Raw genomic sequence first — 15340 nt, 5'->3', positions numbered from 1 at the left:
CGAGGACAACGACGATGAAGACACAGATCCCCATCACAAGTATGTCAAGCCAACCGATCGCGTCCACACCATCATTGGGGGCAAAGTGTCCATCGAGACCAAACGAGAATGCAAGCTGCTCGCCCACGCTTGCTTGAACATGGCCAACGCCGACAACCTCATCGCTGATCTGCGGCTCCCTCCTTGGTCTCACCGTGAGATCTCCTTCAGCAGAAAGGACCAATGGGCTGCAATACCTAAGCTAGGGCGTTTTCCTCTGGTTCTCGATCCTTGTATCAACAAGGTTCAGTTCGACAGAGTGCTGATTGACGATGGCAGTTCCATCGATATACTATTCAAGAATAGTTTGCTAGCCCTAAAGATAACCTAGGCTGATCTCAAGCCATACGAGGCATAGTTCTAGGGTGTTCACCCTAGATAGAGCTCCACACCTCTCGGGCAGATCACGCTGCCTATGCAATTTGGTACCCCAGACCACTTCCGCACCGACTACGTCAACTTCGTGGTCGCTAACTTCGAAGGCACCTACCATGCTATCATTGGTAGACCAGTGCTCACCAAGTTCATGGCCATACCTTACTATAGGTATTTGGTGCTCAACATGCCTACTAAGAAGGGGGTTCTAACTCTCAGGGGCAACGTATACGCAGCTTACACCTACGAGGATGACAACTTCAAAATAGCAGAGGCTCATGACCTCTCTATTCGCATGGCCGAGACCATGCTCGATGCCAAGAAGACCCTAGCCAACCACCTAGAGATCCTAGAGCTTGAGGCCCCATGCAAGAACATCAAGTCCAAAGAGCATAAAGCGATCCAGCTCGTCGACGGTGATCCCAGCAAAATGGCCCTTATCGGGGCCAACCTAGATCCTAAATAGGAAGACGTGCTCGTCAGGTTCTTGAGGAGCAACGTGAGTGTGTTCACATGGAAACCCGCTAACATGCCTAGTGTACCTCAAAACTTGATCGAGCACTCCTTAAATGTCGATGGCAAGGCCAAACCTATCAAGCAGAAGCTACGATGGTTCGCTCACGACAAAAAGGAGGCTATTAGGGTAGAAGTTACACGACTTTGGGTAGCCGGATTTATCAAAGAAGTGTATCATTCGGAGTGATTAGCCAACCCAGTTCTTGTACGCAAAAAGAATAATGAATGGAGAATGTGCGTTGATTACACTGATCTCAACAAACACTGCCCTAAAGACCCCTTCGGCTTACCTCGCATAGATGAGGTCATAGATTCAACTGCCGGTTGTGAGTTGCTTTCCTTTCTCGATTGCTACTCTGGTTATCACTAGATCGCTCTCAAAAAGGACGACCAGATCAAGACATCCTTCATCATGCCCTTCGATGCCTACTACTACATGACCATGTTGTTCGGGCTCAAGAACACCGGGGCTACCTACCAATGCGCCATACAGGCCTGCCTTAAAGATGAGATAAAAGACGACCTCATCGAGGCTTATGTTGATGTTGTAGTTGTTAAAACCAAGGAAGCATACACCCTTGTTGACAACCTCGAACGTACCTTTGCAGCTCTTAACACATTCCAATGGAAATTAAACCCAAAGAAGTGTATCTTTGGTGTTCCATCTGGTATATTGCTCGGCAACGTCGTCAGTCACGACGGCATACGCCCTAACCCAGAGAAGGTAAAAGCTGCCTTGGACATGAAGCCACCCAAAAAGGTGAAGGATGTTTAGAAGCTTACCGGATGCATGGCTGCCCTCAGTCATTTTATATCCAGATTAGGCAAAAAAGGACTACCATTTTTCAAGCTGCTCAAAGCAACCGAGAAGTTTGAGTGGTTGGAGGAAGCAGACGCTGCCTTTACATAGTTGAAGCAATTCCTTATATCACCTCCGGTCCTCACTGCTCCTAGAGAAGACGAAACCCTCCTGCTTTACATTGCGGCAACTAATCGGGTGGTCTCCACTACCATGGTGGTCGAGCGCAACGAGCCTAGCCATGTCTACAAGGTACAGCGACCAATCTATTTCATCAGTGAAGTGCTCAATGAATCCAAGACCAGGTACCCACAAATTTAGAAACTGATCTATGCCATACTGATTACATCCCGAAAGTTGAAATATTACTTCGACAGATATTGTGTGGTGGTCATGACTGAGTACCCTCTAGGAGACATCATTCGCAACAAGGATGCGAATGGGCACATCGTCAATTGGGCACTGGAGCTATGCCCTTTCTCCTTGAAATTTGCAAGCTGTACTACAATCAAGTCTCAGGCACTTGTCGATTTCATCGTCGAGTGGACAGACTTAAGCACACCTGCCTCTCAGGGGCCCGTCGAGTATTGGAAGATGTACTTCAATGGCTCTCTCAACATCGATGGCGCAGGAGCAGGAGTCCTTTTCGTATCACCATCCAAGGAGCAGCTCCAATATATCCTTAGGATTTATTTCTCGGCGTCTAATAACGCCGCCGAGTACAAAGCATGCCTACATGGTCTGCGCATTGCGGTTGAGCTCGGTGTCAAATGTCTCAATGTCTACAGAGACTCGGCTTTGGTCATCAACCAACTCAACAAGGACTGGGATACGACCAGAGAAAAGATGGACGCATACTACAAATCGATCAGAAAGCTGGAAGGCAAGTTCTATGGCATCGAGTACACACATGTGGTCCGGGACAAAAATCAAGCAGCAGATGCGCTGTCAAAGTTAGGATCATCTCGAGCCAAAGTCTCACATGGCGTATTTGTTTAAGACCTGCTTATGCCTTCCATCAAAGAAGAAGATCCCATGGTCGACAAGCCTCTAGACCAGTTATTGGTGGCTACGGTTCCAGCGTCAAACACCACCGAACCACCTCCAACCACTAAGGAGCCTGACTGGAGAGTACCTTTCATCAAGTACCTGACAGATGGTAGCGGTTACACCGATCGGACAGAAAACGAATGCCTGATGCATCGTAGTAAGCAGTATCTGCTCATCGATGGCAAATTGTGGCGCAAGAACGCGAAGGAGGAAATCTTAATGAAGTGTATAACCTAGGAGGATGGTGAACATCTCCTAGACCAAATCCACTCTAGCTCCTACGACACCCATGCGGCCTCAAGAATGCTAGTTGGCAAGGCTTTTCGAGCAGGGTTCTATTGGCCGTCAGCCGTAGCCGATGCAGAGAAGCTAGTCCGCCATTGTGAAGGTATTCAGTTCTTCACCAAGAGAATCCACGTACCAGCACATGAGATTCAGACAATACCAGCCTCTTGGCCCTTCACATGCTGGGGACTGGATATGATCGGGCCTTTCAAACTGGCCCCTGGGAAATTTACATGCGTCTTTGTGCTGATCGACAAATTTTCCAAGTGGATAGAGTACATGCCCCTGGTCAAGGCATCTTCAGAAAAGGCTGTCGTGTTCATCGACCAGGTCATCCACCGCTTTAGCATACCCAATAGCATCATCACCAATCTGGGTACTCAGTTCACTGGGAACGCTTTTTGGGACATCTGCGATGAAAGGAGCATAGTAGTAAAATATGTCTTGGTGGCGCACCCTAGACCTAATGGATAGGTCGAGCGAGCAAATGGTATGATCTTGGACGCACTTAAGAAGAGGATGTACAGAGAAAATGACAAAGCTCCCAGAATATGGCTCAAAGAGTTACCAGTCGTGGTCTGGGGTCTCAGAGCCTAGCCCAGTCACAATACCGGCGTATCACCATACTTTATGGTTTATGGCGCTGAGGTAGTGCTCCCAGCAGATATAGCCTTTAGATTAGCACGGGTAGAGAACTTCAACGAAGACAAGGCCAATGAAGTACGGAAGCTAGAAGTGAATAGTGTAGAAGAGAAGCAGCTCGATTCTTGCGTACGTATAGCTAAATACCTTGCTGTTTTGCGTAGGTACTACAACAAGAACATCAAGGAGCGGTTCTTCGTGATTGGGGACCTGGTCCTGAAGTGGAAGTCGAATCAGGCTGGCGTCCACAAACTCGCAACCCCATGGGAAGGGCCCTTCATGATCAAGGAGGTTACACGCCCAACATCTTACAGGTTAGCTCACCTAGACGGTACAGACATACCCAATTCATGGCACATCGACAAGCTTAGGCATTTCTATGTTTAACTACTAAGATATGTACCCCTCTTGTACTTTCGATTTAATTCAATAAAGCTATTATGATTTCTCCGACCACTCTAATGTGTCACTTCGAAGTCTATTGTTATTCTAACTCAACCAGTTAAAACCGACCAACATTCCTTCTCGGGTTTTCAGAGCAGGCCATGTCTCCGGTTCCTCCCAACGCGTGCATGGGATCCGCTCTCTATGCTACGGGCGATCGGTAGGTGCTCTCTGGTTTGACTTGTGTGTTTCTACGTGTGCACAGGCTATGCACCTCACACTCCGACAACAAGACAAACCAGGGCCATACAAACCTTTCAGGATGACATGTCGGCTAAACTGGTATAACTAAATAGAACGCTAACACATTCTAACTTAGTTACACCAACACAATATCCGAGCTTAAACACATTTTCTACAAAACAAACAAGCTTATGCTGATATATAGTTACGTTATTACAAGCTAGCCTGAAAAGGTCCAAGTTTACAATAACACAACTACATCTTCTTCTACAGCTATAGCCTATACTATAGGCTGGTTGGGGCACGCGGCACCTGCTGCTCGCTGGGCCTGACATCGTGCAAGGGTCTCGAGGACTCTGGCATTGATCGAGCTAAAGAAGATGGCCCCGCCGATGCCTGGCTGGTAGAGACCGTAGGCTTCACTGGTTGGCTTGAAAATGACGGCGCTCCCAGCTGACTTGTTGACGGTGTTCCCTATACGGGTGGTGTCGCACCTCCACACAGGTTAATATCGCCAATTATTTTCACCGACAAGTCTAGCTAGGTCATCCGTAGCTCCTCGGCCTTGTCTGGATCTACCTCCTTTGGGTATCCAGCCTCCAGGCGCTTGAGATTGATCAGAGGGTAGTGAGCACGTAGCATGCTCAGCACATGTGCGCCTGAATACTCTCCTGCCTCCTTCATGAACTCCTGGAACCATCCCCATGCCTTTTGGCATCTCTCGATCAATCCCAACTACGGAGTCCTTGGCACATCTTCTACTAGTGTTGGATCTATGGGGTTAAGGACCGGCAAAATGCCCGTTGCCACCTCCTAGCACCGGCTTTTCTAGGTGTCATGGTCCTTGATGATCTCTTGGCATTGCGCCTTCCAGCCGTCACAGTCTTTTATCATGGCCTCTAGATGTTTCTTTGCATTGACTTTTATAACTGCAAACCACACATGCTATTAAAACTTCAGACCACGCCAAACTACGGTAGGCAACAAAAATGAGCAAAGGGGTTTGGACAACTTACCTTTCATCTCCTCTATCATCTTGGTCGTGTGATCCCAGAGCTACGACTGGTCTTGCGCCAGTTTTCTATTGTCCTCTTTCAGGCGATCACACTCCATGACCGTATGACTATTCTCCTCTTAGAGACGGATCACTTCGGCTTCTAAGCCTGCACTATAGCTGTTACTACCAACAACGCAACAGCACTTGTCAGTAGTCGTTGTGATAAATTGGCTACTTACTTGTTCTTTCCCGCTCTTTATTACTAAGTTGGACGACCAAGTTCTGGTTCTGGGACTCTTGCATCGTCTTTTCATGGTTGGCGGCTTCAAGTCACTGGCGCAAGCGTTCCACCTCTACCGTCAGCTCCTTGTTGCTTGCAGCGATCGCCTCGATCTGGTCGAAGCATTTCTTGCGGTACCTTGCGGTCTTCATTAAGTCCTGTGTGCAGATAGCTAAGTAAGACAGCTCGACTAGACAGCAAGATCAGGTGGTGAAGCAAAGCTTACCTGCACCTCCATCACAAGCCGTTTCGCCACCCATTCAACTTTCTTGGTTTCTCCGACCTCCGGGATTTCCTCATGGACAACCCATTGGTCGTTCCGCCAACACGACACATAAACATGTTGTTGCTTGTCTTGCGGATGGCCTAGGACCTCCTCCACCTCGTCCTCTTTAGGCTCTTCTTCGGGTCCTAGTGCTGGTCCGGCGTCAGCAGCGTCTGTGATCACCACAGCCTTCCCACAGGTTTCAACATCGGTAAATGTGGGTTGTGCTCTCACCTTCGGTTGCTGCTCCTCGGTCTGCTCCATCACCCTCGATGCTGAGGTGTTGCCCTCAGTAGGTCTAGCGCTCGGAGCACTCATGCCCGGCTCGGTTGGTCCCTCGACCACCTCCTCGGGGACTGTTGTCTGACTGCTCCCTTGCTGAGGCCCCAATGGATTTTCGGCTATGGCTTCCTCGGTGGCCGGCTGCTGGGCCGTCTGCTCTGAACTTGTTGGTGGAGCGACGCTACTTCCGGCTAGCTGGTCCAGACTTTCTGTGGACACTGAACTAGTACATCCGAGATAGGTTCAGAAGGCAACCATATTCAATGCAAATTGCTAACTTACATCAAGGTTACAAATACTTACATGTTGGAAGCGCAGAATGATGTGGAGAAGGCGCGTCTCCTCGGCCATACTTGCTCCACGTGCTGTGCGGGTGACTCCTGGTCTCCCTCTACATCCAGCACTGTCGCTGGGCCTTGGTGCTCGACCCCTCCGCTGCTTGTCCTTTGCGCTGCAGTGGTTGGTGGCGTGCTCGGTCGAGTTGTTGCTCCTGTCACCGGTCGCGTTCCTTGCCCAGGTACTCCCGAGGTTGACCCGGCTGCATCCTTCACCGCCATAGGCAATGTGGGTCCCATAGGCGCGGAGGAGATACCTTGCTCCATCGACTCCAGTTGCTTTCTCCTCTTTCGAGGGACAAGTCAAAAGGTGTCTGCATCCTCTCCCTCCTCTGCATCATCATCCGACCAGGCAAAAATCGCCTGTCAACGCTTGCTGGCCGGGTTCTCTTTCGGGCCCCCTCGGGCTCATTGATACTTAGTGCCCCCCGATGAGTAGGGTGGTTGCTGATCTCTTCTTTGACTGTTTGGGGGCAGCCGGCCGCTTACCAACGGCTAGGGCCGCTGCCACCTCTCTAGCTCCGAGCACCGCCCAGACGACGTCCTCGTCTTCGATCTCAACGCTGGTCTAGGTTGTGGGACCAGCTCCTTGTGGCCACTCCACTCTAGGGGTGGCGACACAAACACTGTCGCTCTATCCCGACCATTAACCTGGGTAACAAAAATGAGTGAACATAGTAAGTTTCTACTTATCCTACCACAATATAAGACTACGGGTACAGGGCAAGACGAGTTACCTTTGGGGGAGGTCAGGCAAGCTTGAAAGTGTGCTCGATGTCGCTCAATCTGGCATAATTTGGATCAGCTAAGTTAAATAGCTCTCTAATTCTGGCTTTGACTTCGATTTTGTCAAGCGCCCCTTACCTCATCCTTGTCGGGTCCACGCTACCTTGATATTCATAGCCAGGATGTACTCTCCTCTGGCAGGGCTGGATTCGTCGGCTGATGAAGCTCCCGACCATGCTCGGACCATCCAATTTTTTCCACGGGATCATTCCAAATATTTCTGGAATCTGTTCCAGGTGCTCGGGCTTCTCTGACCAGCTTGTCCTCTTCTCTGGAATGTACCCCACGTCGCACAGCGTGATCGTGTTCGGCTCTTCGTGGATGTAGAACCATTTCTTGTACCAGTCGTCTAGCGACATGTTCTATGGGCAGTGCACGTACTGGGCTTTCATGCCATCACGGAGGTTGAGGTACACACCCCCAGCTATCTTTGAACTGCCGCTTCCTTTCTTCCGTAGACAGAAAAGATGGTGGAAAAAATCGAAATGGGGCTGGAAGCCGCCATATGCTTCACAGAGATGTATGAAAGTGGCGACAAGGAGGATCAAGTTGGGATGCAGATTGCAAATCCCAATCTCGTAGTAAAGACAGAGCCTCTGAAGAAAAGGATGTACTAGAACCCCAAATCCCCGTTTAAAGAAGTCTTCGAACACCACGATCTCACCTGGTTGTGGATCGGGGTACCCCTCGCCCTCTGGCACACGCCATCCTACGAGCTCCTTGTTGTGGAGTACCCCCATGGTGACGAGGTCTTCAATGGTCTGCTCGTTGCTTCTCGATTTCCACCATTCCTTTGCCGTGAACCCTGCTTTCTTCTGCGCATCACTTCTCGCCATGAATCTAGCCTTGCTGATGAACGAGGAAATGGCGGAGGATTGATTGGTGGTGATTTCAGAGGTATTAGGGTTGGCGAGAGGAAGAAGAAAGCTGCAGCTGTGAATGGCAATGGGGTTCAGTAAAAAGTAACTTACCTATCCTATATTGTATTTAACCCAAGAGTTATGCCGTTTTATCTACCCAGGATTCTTGGGAGATGTGCGCACGCGCCGTAGACGGTTGTTTTCACAGCCTCGAGATCTATGCCAATATATGCGCCTCTTCGTTGCCAGTGTGGGAGGGCCCACGCTGCCGCACCTACTGACAGGTGTCACGCAACTGTTTGCTTGACAAGATAAAAAGGCAGTATGACGTGCTATACCCATCTACTTTTTTTACCAGACGTGTCAGATTGGACTTGATAGAGCAAGTAAATAAATAAATACATAAAATAATAGTACAAGTGGCATATAGTTTTTTGCCACACTTCTCATGCTCGGGGACTGTCCAGACCACCATCGTATTCGGGGACTGCCCAGACCACCATCGTGCTCGGGGACTGTCCAGACCACCATCGTGCTCGGGGACTGTTCCGACCACTCTCATGCTCGGGGGCTGCCCCGACCACTTTCCGAATATTGCTCGGAGACCGCTCTCCTTGGCTACATGTGATTTGTACTCACATACAGTTGAGAGGCATTTATTTTTTCTCACTTAGACCTTGCTACAAGGCTGATACCTCGCCTTCCAGCAAGCTCGGGGACTACATCGGTATGATGCACATGTCGGTGCATCTCGTATCGCTTGTACGACGATTGGATTCTCAACTTAAGTGGGAATTCTTTTTAGACCCTAGCACCACGTGCCTGCGTCACCTACTACCAGGCTCGGGGACTAAGTGGGCATACTTCACCTTGCGGTGAATGTGCTTATTTTATCGACCCCTACGCTCTGACTGTTGGCCATAACTACTATTGTACAAGGGTCACTTACATTTCTTTTCAGAAATACAAGTGGGCACACTTGATCAGGAAAGGAATCTTTTTCTTTTTTCTTTAGAGCACCATGCATTCTTCGGACAACCAGAATCTTCGGCTATAATCGTGGTCTACTGCACTCTGTGCTGACCAGAATACTGGTACATTTGCTTGGTCAATGTTTCAGCCAGTTGGAGATGACATGAAGACAGATCGCGTTAGTTGAAGAAGATCGAACGGCGTATCGCAACATAATACATGGTGCTCGGGGACTAGCTGTGGAGGTATTAACCCCTATACCCTTACGGCTAGGCTTGGGCCGGCCTGGACTAGGGGGTCTGGCCTACTAGAAGACGACGCGCGGCCCGGCCAATCTGCTCGGAGTCCCGCGCAAGGAATCAAGGCAGACTTGGAGATCAAGCAAGATCCTGGTCGGTTAGAATAGGAATCCTTATCCGGCCACCTATGGCAATTGTAACTGGTTAGGATTAGTTTCCAGATCTGTAACCCTGCCCCCCAGACTATATAAGGCGGGCAGGGGACCCCTCTAAAAAACATCTCTCATTGACATACAGCAATACAATCAGACGCAGGACGTAGGTATTACGCCTTCACGGTGGCCGAACCTGGATAAAACCTTGTGTCTGTCTTGCGTCACCATCTTTTTTGTAGCTTGCGCATCTGTCTGCCGATAATATACTACCTTGGGCATACCCTTAGGTAGACTGCCAACCATATTTCGTCGACAGAACCTAAAACACGACGAGCAAATTTACTTGGCTATCTTTTCAGTTAGCAACAATTAAGAAGCTTGAAAGCTGGATTTTTTAGGTAATCTTTAAAAAAATAATGTGATGATATTTTTGTATATTCACTTAAGCTAATCGAAAATAGCAAATTCAGCTCGCTGACACAATAAACTTTATGTAAATGTAGAAGGGTACTCTTGCTTCCTACAATCAGTAGTTGATCACAAGCTTTTCACAATAAAATGCCATAACTCATAACTGAGCAAGTTTTATTTTGCATAGATTAAAACAAGAAAGTGAAGCAACAAGAAAATCAAGCAAGCTGGTAACTTCTAGCTCTCGGAGCGCACTTAGAGTGATACATATTCGGTAGTGAGAAAATAAAATACTCCTGAATGACAAATGAGAGGCCTCCATTGACATCATGCTATATATTTAATTGGATCAAAAATGAATGCAGAACTTCTATAAAATTATTGTGCTTTCAAAAATGAATCAGTAGATTACCTGCACTATGATTAACAGTAGAAGAAATGTTATATATATGGACATGAACAAAGCAGTATAAATGCTTCATGAGAACAGAGAAATCTGTATAGAACAAAATATATATATCACAATAATAAATAGGGATGAATAAAACGTCTTCAAATCAAAAGGATAAAGGATAAATCTATATATAAGAAAAGGAAAAGGAACATAGTTGCGGAATACAACCATGATTCAGAAGGATGATTTCAACAAAACTAAAGCAATAAACTGTTTGAGAAGGGAAAACTCGAATCTGAATGATTGAGAAGGGAAAACAAATTTTCTTTTTTTTGAAAACAAAGACAGATAATTTCTATGACAAATGAAAAGGTACCAACCACAAAAAAAATGAAAAGAAGCTGAGAAGCAGCCGCGTTGAAGAAGTACAATGAAGGTGAAGGTGCTAAAAAAAACATGTGTGCACCAGCTCCACATGCCTTCTCACCGGGAAGAAGCTGAGAAGCAATCGCTAGGAAACCAAAGTATCGCCATACATGAGAGGAGCAAGGAAATTCTAGGAGGAAGGAGGCGGTGCACGGGATGGATCTAAAAAACTCAGAACACTGGTTCAATTAAAAGGTCATGTCACCACCTTCAGGTAATTAGCTCTAGGAAAAGAAAAGCAGTGGATCTACAATTGGAAATCACTGATACAAATGCCTGAGCTCTGATTGAGATGTAAGCAAATCAGTGAAGACGATAAACAAAATGGAGGAGTAAACTATAATTACTAATTAAGAACGAGATGGACAAAACAAAGGGATGGCGAGCAAAAAAAAGGGGAAAACGACGAAGCTGGACAAATGCCGTAGGGAAAACCTAGAACGAATGCAATGGGAGAATGGAAGAACAAGCATCGAGGGACGGAGGATTGCCATCGGAGTGATCTACTGCAGCGGCGGCGACGGGGAATATTGTAGAAAGGAGGCGGAATAGATAATGTGGGTCTAGGGTTGTTGACGAAAGGGGAGAAGCACCATCGACCTGTTTGTCGGATGTGGAATCATTGGAGAAAGAAGAAGAACCGGATTTTCAGATCTAGGGTTGAGGAAGGACGGAAGGAAGAACAAGGATGATTTTGAAATGGCGGCAGGTAGCACCTGGAAATTGGAATCCGAGGTGGGAGAGAGAGTCTCTCTCTATATATATAGGCACAGAGGTGAGGCAGAACCCAGATGCTCATCATTGGCATGGGAAGGTTGACTAACGTGGGTCCCACACTAATAAAAAATAGATATGGAAGCATGCACCTGTGGGCCTGGCACAGATCTGTAGAGAACGGTGACCGTCTAGATAGGCTCCACAACCGCCGGCCGCCGGGGCCTATGTATTTTTCCGTTTGGCGCGGGAGAGCTTGAACGCCGCGAGCAGCTGGCCGCTGAATACGTAGACCGGAGCGAGCAGCTGGCCGCTAAATATATTGCTAATTAAAATATAGTACGATTACATATTTTAGTATAATTTTTATGATCACAATACGAATAAAAAAAACTGACATGTCTATCATGTTCATCCACTCGTTTCTTTATCCCTTGTGTTGTCTTTCTCATCGCTTCACTCGTTTCTTTATCCCCCACGCTACCTCCTCAAAGAGCTGGACGCATCTTCCACAGAACCGGATGAAGCAATACGACAGCGACTTGTCTGTGATGTACGTGTACCCGATCTTCTTCCACCCCAGGTTGGACGTACGCCGACGTGCTCTCTCGTGGCAGGTCAGGTCCACTGCACATCGACGAGCGGCGGGCTGCTACTGCTCCCATATCCGATTTACCATCATCCTTCTTGCGCTCGTGCTTGATCTTGCGCCATGTGTTTGGTTTAGGGAGTCATCCCAAGCATTATGAGGTGATGCATCATGGGTTCACCTTATGGATTTCGGTGTAACTAACTCACTACCGGAGACAGTTTCTTTGCAGAGTGTCTCAGACTTTACCGAGTGCTTTTTATCGGATGCTCGGCAAAGAGGCTATTTGCCGAGTGCCAGAGAGAAATCACTCGGCAAACAACTGGCACTCGGCAAAGAGGTGGTTTGCCGAGTGCTAACACTCGGCAAAGATCAGGTTTGCCGAGTGTCGGGCACTCGGCAAACCAGAACACTCGGCAAAGGGCCGCCGCTGTTAACGGCCGGCAGCCGCCGTTAACCATTTGCCGAGTGTCTTCTCCTGACACTCGGCAAAGCGGTGATTTGCCGAGTGTTATTTTTGGACACTCGGTAAACCATATTTTTTCACTTTTGACCTTCAAACTTTTTCTGCAGTCCTCATACAATACCTGGTACTCCATGTTCCAATGTGGCACATTTCTCAGACTTTTTCTATATTTCTTTAATTTACTTCATTTAATTGATTTTTCTTGATAATTCAAATTATAACGGCTAGTCATTCGAATAATGAAAAAAATGATATTCATGCTATTTAGTATAATGTGAGGCAGTATCTAGGAACAGACCACCAAATTCGAACATCTTGTTTACGAAACATGACTAAAAACTTGCGGTCGAGTTGTTTTTAAATTCTATAAAAAGCAAACGAAGTCCGAAAATCATGAAACTTGTCAAGATATCATGATATCATATGTGGAGGCTGTGATAAAAATTTGAAAAGGTTTCGCGCAAGTTGTCACGTACGATGCTTGCAAACTGAAGAATCTCCGAAGAAGTTTCATGATTTCGTGAAGAGGCCGACGAGGTGGTAAGCATCGTACACGACAAACTTACGTGAAACCTCCTCAATTTTTTATCACAGCCTCCACATATGATATCATGACATCTCGACAAGTTTCAAGATTTTCGGTCTTCGTTTGCTTTTTATAGAATTTAAAAACAACTCGACCGCAAGTTTGTGGTCATGTTTCGTGAATAAGATGTTTGAAATTGGTGGTCTGTTCCTGAATACGGCCTCACATTATACTAAATAACATGAATATCATTTCCCATTCATTTTTTTCATTATTCGAATGACTAGCAGTTATAATTTGAATTATCCAAGAAAATTTAATTAAATGAAATAAATTAAAGAAATATAGAAAAGTCCGAGAAATGTGTCATATTGGAACTTGGAGTACCAGGTATTGTATGAGGACTACAAAAAAATTTGGAGGCAGAAAGAAAAAAAGTAAAAACGGTTTGCCGAGTGTCTGCGTTTGGCCCTCGATAAAGGAGCCTCTTTGCCGAGTGCCAAGACGGCTGGCACTCGACAAAGAATTTTAATTTTTTTTTAAAAAAAACCCTCTTTGCCGAGTGCTAGGCCGAGTGGCACTCGGCAAAGAATTTTAAAAAAAATTAAAAAAATACTTTACCGAGTGCTAAATCGGGGACTCTCGACAAAGAATTTTTTTTTAAAAAAAAACTCTTTGCCGAGTGCCAGGCCAAGTGGCACTCGGCAGAGAATTAAAAAAATAAAAAAAAAATACTTTGTCGAGTGCCAGATCGGGGGCACTCGACAAAGGGGGATTTAACCCCGCCGGCCCACACACACCGCACACAAGCACGCAGGCAGCTGACCGGGCCAGCGCCGCCCCCTATCCCCAACCTCGTTGTGCGGCACTCTGGCGGCAGCGAGTATGGTGAAGGGACGACAGGGCCAGCGAGTCAGGTACGTGGCCGCCACACCCGCCAGCTATGTTCCCCCGCATCCCGTCGCCAGGGTAAGCAAGCATCTGATCTGACCCGTCGTCTCCGTTCGTTTTGTTTCCGGCGCAGGACGTACGTGCGGGGCATGATCCTGGGCTACAAGCGCTCCAAGTCGAACCAGTACGAGCACACGTCGCTGCTGCAGATCGAGGGCGTCAGCACCAAGCGGATCGCCTACATGTACAAGGCCAAGACCAAGAGCGACGGCACCGCCGTCCGCTGCATCTGGGGCAAGGTCACGTGCCCGCACGGAAACTCTAGCGTTGTCCGCGCCAAGTTCCGGTCCAACCTCCCGCCCAGCTCCATGGTGAGCCTCTCCACTGCTGGTGTATTTTTTTGTTTTTTTGGAGTACTCGGTATTTTTTTTGTCAACCCTTTTTGATGGGTGTTTATAATGTTGTTGCAGGGTAAGAAGGTCCGCGTGTTCATGTACCCCAGCAGTGTTTGACTCTAACCGAGGTAGAATGCCTTCTCACCCCTTAGTCGTTTGAATGTGTGGTGTGTTGCTTGCTGGATATCAGTTTACATATCAGCTTTAATCCTACTCTATGCAAACACTTTAGCTGTCAGATTTAATACAACTCTTATCAGTGTTCCATGATGCATATGCTTAGATGTCAAGTTGAACACTTCTCTATCAGTGTTAATGCAAGCTATTGATTGTGTCTTGTATGTTGGTGATGTAAACCTTCAAAGGTTGTCTAATCAGAATGTGAAGCTGCAGTCTTAGGTTGCCCTGTATTTGATCCTTCTGTTGTTTGTGTCTAATTAAGGGTCCCATGCCACTTGGGGGAAGCTCTCCTTTTAGCTTCGAAATACCCGCAGGTTCTCTGCAGGGTGCTCGGATGTTGGGGGCCTAGAGCAAATGCAGTGGTCTCAGAGTACGAGGTTGTACTTTGGTTGATGGGTCTCTCTTCAACCGCCACCTCATAGCCTTGCCTCCAATGACCACAACATTCATTATCCATGTCTTTACATTTGTGCTCTCTCGCGTGGCAACATGTTTGGAGTTTGAGATAGTTCTGTTTGATTATTGTGCAATTGTATTGTAGCTCGGCTCTGCATTATATGCTTTTCTATTTAGGTGATTATGTATCTATCTTTCACTAGGCTGTTGAACAGTTTTAGACTATGTTGCAGACTTAAAAAAACTGTTGACGCATTGGTCTGAGCTAGAAAACTGTATTCTATATCCTGCTTGGTTTGTCTTTCTTGTCGTAAATTGTGCCTTACTAGGTAGTCAATACACTCATGCTATTGCCTTTAATGGTTATCCAGTCCTACCCTGTCGTTGCTGCCACAGCAGTTAAGGAATTGTTGCCTTGGCACGTCACCGCCTCTGTCCGGCGGAGCCA

General features: G+C 47.2%; 1 protein-coding gene across 1 annotated transcript; it reads left to right on the top strand.

Moving 5' to 3' along the window:
- Positions 1–13862: 13862 nt before the first annotated feature.
- Positions 13863–14455, top strand: LOC136546392 (large ribosomal subunit protein eL33y-like). The gene is made up of 3 exons (XM_066538376.1): positions 13863–13947; positions 14055–14292; positions 14392–14455. The coding sequence occupies exons 1-3, from the start codon at positions 13916–13918 to the stop codon at positions 14431–14433; spliced, it is 312 nt and encodes a 103-aa protein (XP_066394473.1). The 5' UTR covers positions 13863–13915; the 3' UTR covers positions 14434–14455.
- Positions 14456–15340: the final 885 nt, after the last annotated feature.

The sequence above is a fragment of the Miscanthus floridulus genome, chromosome 3 (assembly GCF_019320115.1).
Source record: "Miscanthus floridulus cultivar M001 chromosome 3, ASM1932011v1, whole genome shotgun sequence".
Lineage (NCBI taxonomy): Eukaryota > Viridiplantae > Streptophyta > Magnoliopsida > Poales > Poaceae > Miscanthus > Miscanthus floridulus.
This window is presented reverse-complemented; position numbering and strand designations above follow the sequence as displayed.

Coding starts and splice junctions, on each gene's coding strand:
- LOC136546392 (XM_066538376.1), top strand. CDS start 13,916: ATGGTGAAGGGACGACAGGGCCAGCGAGTCAG. Junction 13,948..14,054: donor CGACAGGGCCAGCGAGTCAG/GTACGTGGCCGC, acceptor TTTCCGGCGCAG/GACGTACGTGCGGGGCATGA. Junction 14,293..14,391: donor ACCTCCCGCCCAGCTCCATG/GTGAGCCTCTCC, acceptor ATGTTGTTGCAG/GGTAAGAAGGTCCGCGTGTT.